The 3,523-nt window shown below is 36.4% G+C and overlaps 1 protein-coding gene across 1 annotated transcript in view; it reads left to right on the forward strand.

The window, feature by feature from the left end:
* Nucleotides 1–3,523, forward strand: part of LEO1 (LEO1 homolog, Paf1/RNA polymerase II complex component) — a 31,153-nt gene that overhangs the window by 13,851 nt on the left and 13,779 nt on the right. The window contains exons 6-9 of the mRNA XM_019504226.1: nt 167–251; nt 672–766; nt 1,079–1,213; nt 1,761–1,896. Coding sequence (XP_019359771.1) covers nt 167–251; nt 672–766; nt 1,079–1,213; nt 1,761–1,896 — 451 coding nt within the window. The remainder of the gene's footprint in view (nt 1–166; nt 252–671; nt 767–1,078; nt 1,214–1,760; nt 1,897–3,523) is intronic.

A 3,523-nucleotide genomic window follows, 5' to 3' on the forward strand; every position in this document is an offset into this window, starting at 1 on the left:
CCGGTTTATTGCATGGCTACTGAAATGTATACATATCATACTGTGAAGTCTACTGTTGTGTGTTCAATATATAATTTAATCCAAAATTGGCATTTTGTAACTCTAGAATATTCTGGACTCATTTTTAGAAAACTGAATAAAGAATATATTGTATGATTTGTTACAGACCTTTTGATCCTCAGTATTATGAGGATGAATTTGAAGATGAAGAGATGCTTGATGAAGAAGGTAGAACCAGATTAAAACTGAAGGTATAACTTCAGTTTTTTCTTTCTCCGTGTCATCCTCTTGGGTTCTTTCAAACTGTTGCATGAAACAAACTGGAGGTGATGGTGTGAGTTCTACTTCTTCGTCGTTATCATCTGTCTCCTGCTCTACATCTACATTTATTTTAAGATGTAAACAACCTCATTACTGAAGTTTTGATGGGAGTTTCTCAGCTGTTGTATACAATATTTAGCCTCTGCACATAGAAACAATGGGGGAGAGTTGTATCTGTTCTAGAAAAACATCCCTTTTACCATGGATACAAAGCAAAATTAGTTAGATATGGAAATATTATTCCTTCGCAAGACCATCTTTTTTCCCCCCTTTCTCTCTCTCTTTTCTCTAACAGTATTTCTTAAGGTAGGGATAGATTTTATTTGCTTATATGCTTTCTCTTCTAACAGGTGGAAAACACCATACGTTGGCGAATGCGACGAGATGAAGAGGGAAATGAGATTCGAGAAAGCAATGCCCGGATAGTCAAGTGGTCAGATGGAAGGTTAGCTTAAACTTTCTGCTAGTGCTAAAATGTTTTTTGGGGTTTTTTTAGTAGGAACTTTCAGTTAATTATCCTTGCGCATAGAAACAAGAGGTGGATAGAGCTTGAAGGTAGCTGTGCAAAGTGGTAATGACTCTTAGTTCCAACTCTGAGACTGTACTGCTCTATTCTAGTTTGGATTGAAATATAACTCTTGACTATGTACAAGAAAAAAAAGGGGGAATGAGAAGGTTTTGTTCCTCTACAAAGAGGTTAACAGAAAAATACAGTAATTAATACTATAGTGAGTGGTGTGTGAATCTTTTTTTTCAGCATGTCGCTACATTTAGGCAATGAAGTCTTTGATGTGTACAAGGCACCACTACAAGGAGATCATAACCATCTGTTCATCAGACAAGGAACTGGTCTGCAGGGTCAGGCTGTGTTCAAGACTAAATTAACCTTCAGGTAAGCACACAGTTAGTCAGCATATAGGGTGATAATGATAGTATCATGATTTAGTATGGAATCATTGTAATTGAAACCATCTGTTTAGACATTAGGAGGTGCTGATGAGTCTGAAGTAGTAGATTGCTGGTTTTCTTTTACTGTATTTGCATTCAGTAGGTTCTCAAAAACATGTTTTATTCTTAAGGAATATTCTGTTCCTTGAAAGTAAGGCTGGTGTCACTGTATACATCCTAGGTGTAACATAATCATCAATTCTATAGACATCCTTCAGTCCTGACCACTGGGTTCAGGAGCTGAGTACCACTGAAGAGAGGCTGACTTTTTTTATCAGCTGGTTTGAGTGAAGATGTCATGTCTGAAGATCAAAGTTAACATGCAAATGACACTGGAACCATAAAGTGTGTTTCTCTTGGAAAATGACCTTACAATGCCATCTTGCTTGCAGTGTTTTCACAATTCTATGTGTAGTCATGGCTATAATTGTCTCTAGAAAGCTGAGGTATCCTTGTGAGAAGGGTTCATCCTATAATGATTTTTCCAACAGACCTCACTCAACGGACAGTGCTACCCACAGGAAAATGACTTTGTCACTTGCAGATAGATGTTCAAAGACTCAGAAAATACGTATCTTACCAATGGCTGGTCGTGATCCAGAGTCTCAACGCACAGAAATGATTAAGGTATTGTCACCAAGCACTTGCTTATTCTGTTGAGCTAAACTAAAAACTATAATGGCAAATGATGGATGATCTGTGTGTCTTTAGTGGCCCTTTAAAAAAAATTAATATGGTCTCTGACATTTAAATCACAACAGTATATTCCCTCAGTGTCCTTTTTTTATGCTTCTAGGCTAGGAGCAAGCACAGTGTTTGGCCTGCCCACTTAGGAGATCTATTAAGCATATAGTGCACCTAGAAAAGGAGAGGATTTCCACAATAAAAGGCTAAATTCAAAATGCATATTAAATATACACAATAAAGACCTTAAAAGTAAACGTTTGGAAAGTTGCTTTTTAAGAAGACATCATTCAATTTGAAAATTGCTCTATTCTTCAGTGTTCCTGTAGTTATGGTTCAGACTTTATACTTCATGCCTGTCTGGGTTATAAACATTAAACTTACACATTCAAAATTACATTCACTAATACTACAGCAGGTGCCATGCTATTGTTTCACAGGACTTAGTTTTACAGGGCACTGATCCTGATTTCAGCTGTCCATGTGCTACTGTAATCTAATATTTAGGATAAATTGAGAACAATTCTAATAATATATCTCCTTTCTATTTGTACTACTCTCTATAGTAGACAAAGTATTGCTGTATTCTATCCCTTTTTTGGCAAAGATAGTAGTAAACTTCCAAGGGTTGGCCTTAATCTTTGTTCAAGCTGACTACATGTATGTTAAGTTGTTTTGCATATGCAGATCTACAGTAGCTAGTTGCATAAGTAGCATAGTTATACCTCTGGTTTATGGCTGAGTTAAAGCTCAGGCCTGCCAATCCTGGAATGACTTTTTTCTATTCAGAGACTGTAGTTTCCTCACGAAGTGTTGTACTTGCTGTTCAACATGTATAGCCAAGCGGAATTCCATAATTAGAGGAGGAGTCTGGCTTCCTCAGTTTCTTTCCTTCCATATTCTTTTTTTGCTTCAGTAGTGTTCATGCTTAGTCTTAAAGAAGATGGACTGATAGGTCACTGGAGTTTTGGAAAGCAAGTCTGTCAGACTTCTTTAAGTACAAAGCTGTGATTTATTTTTTAATTGATTTTTTGGAATGGGGTAGAGTGGGGGAAGGGGTGGAGACCTGGGTGGAAACAATTGCTACAATTGCTGCTTCAGGCAATGTTAACATAGCTTTTCTAATTAATTATAGCGTTATTAATGCAATCTAGAGAGTCAAAAGATACACTGGCATTCCTTAATGTATGTATGGTATGGACATCAATTTTTGTTTTTTAAAAGTTATTCATTATGAACGCCACTACAGTGCAACATAAAAAGCTGTATCAGAGGAAACAGGAAAAAGCCTCCTTGACACAATGGGATAAACAAATACCAATGTGCTTGTTGCATTTGATCACTATAGGAGAGCTTAAAAAATACACAGCAATCTAGGAGCAACAGATGTAAAGCTGGATTTTAAACTACATTTTGTTCTAGAATATTATGTAATTATAAAGAAATGTAGGTTAGTTATAGGTGCAGTTTATATTTGTCACCTGAACTTAGAGAACATAACCAAAATTGGTTTTTGTCATCTGAGAACCTAAGCTTTCAATGCCGATCCTCATTTGTACAGAAAAGCGTA

The sequence above is a fragment of the Gavialis gangeticus genome, unplaced genomic scaffold, assembly GCF_001723915.1.
Source record: "Gavialis gangeticus isolate Ggan-Ray unplaced genomic scaffold, GavGan_comp1, whole genome shotgun sequence".
Taxonomy (NCBI): Eukaryota; Metazoa; Chordata; order Crocodylia; family Gavialidae; genus Gavialis; species Gavialis gangeticus.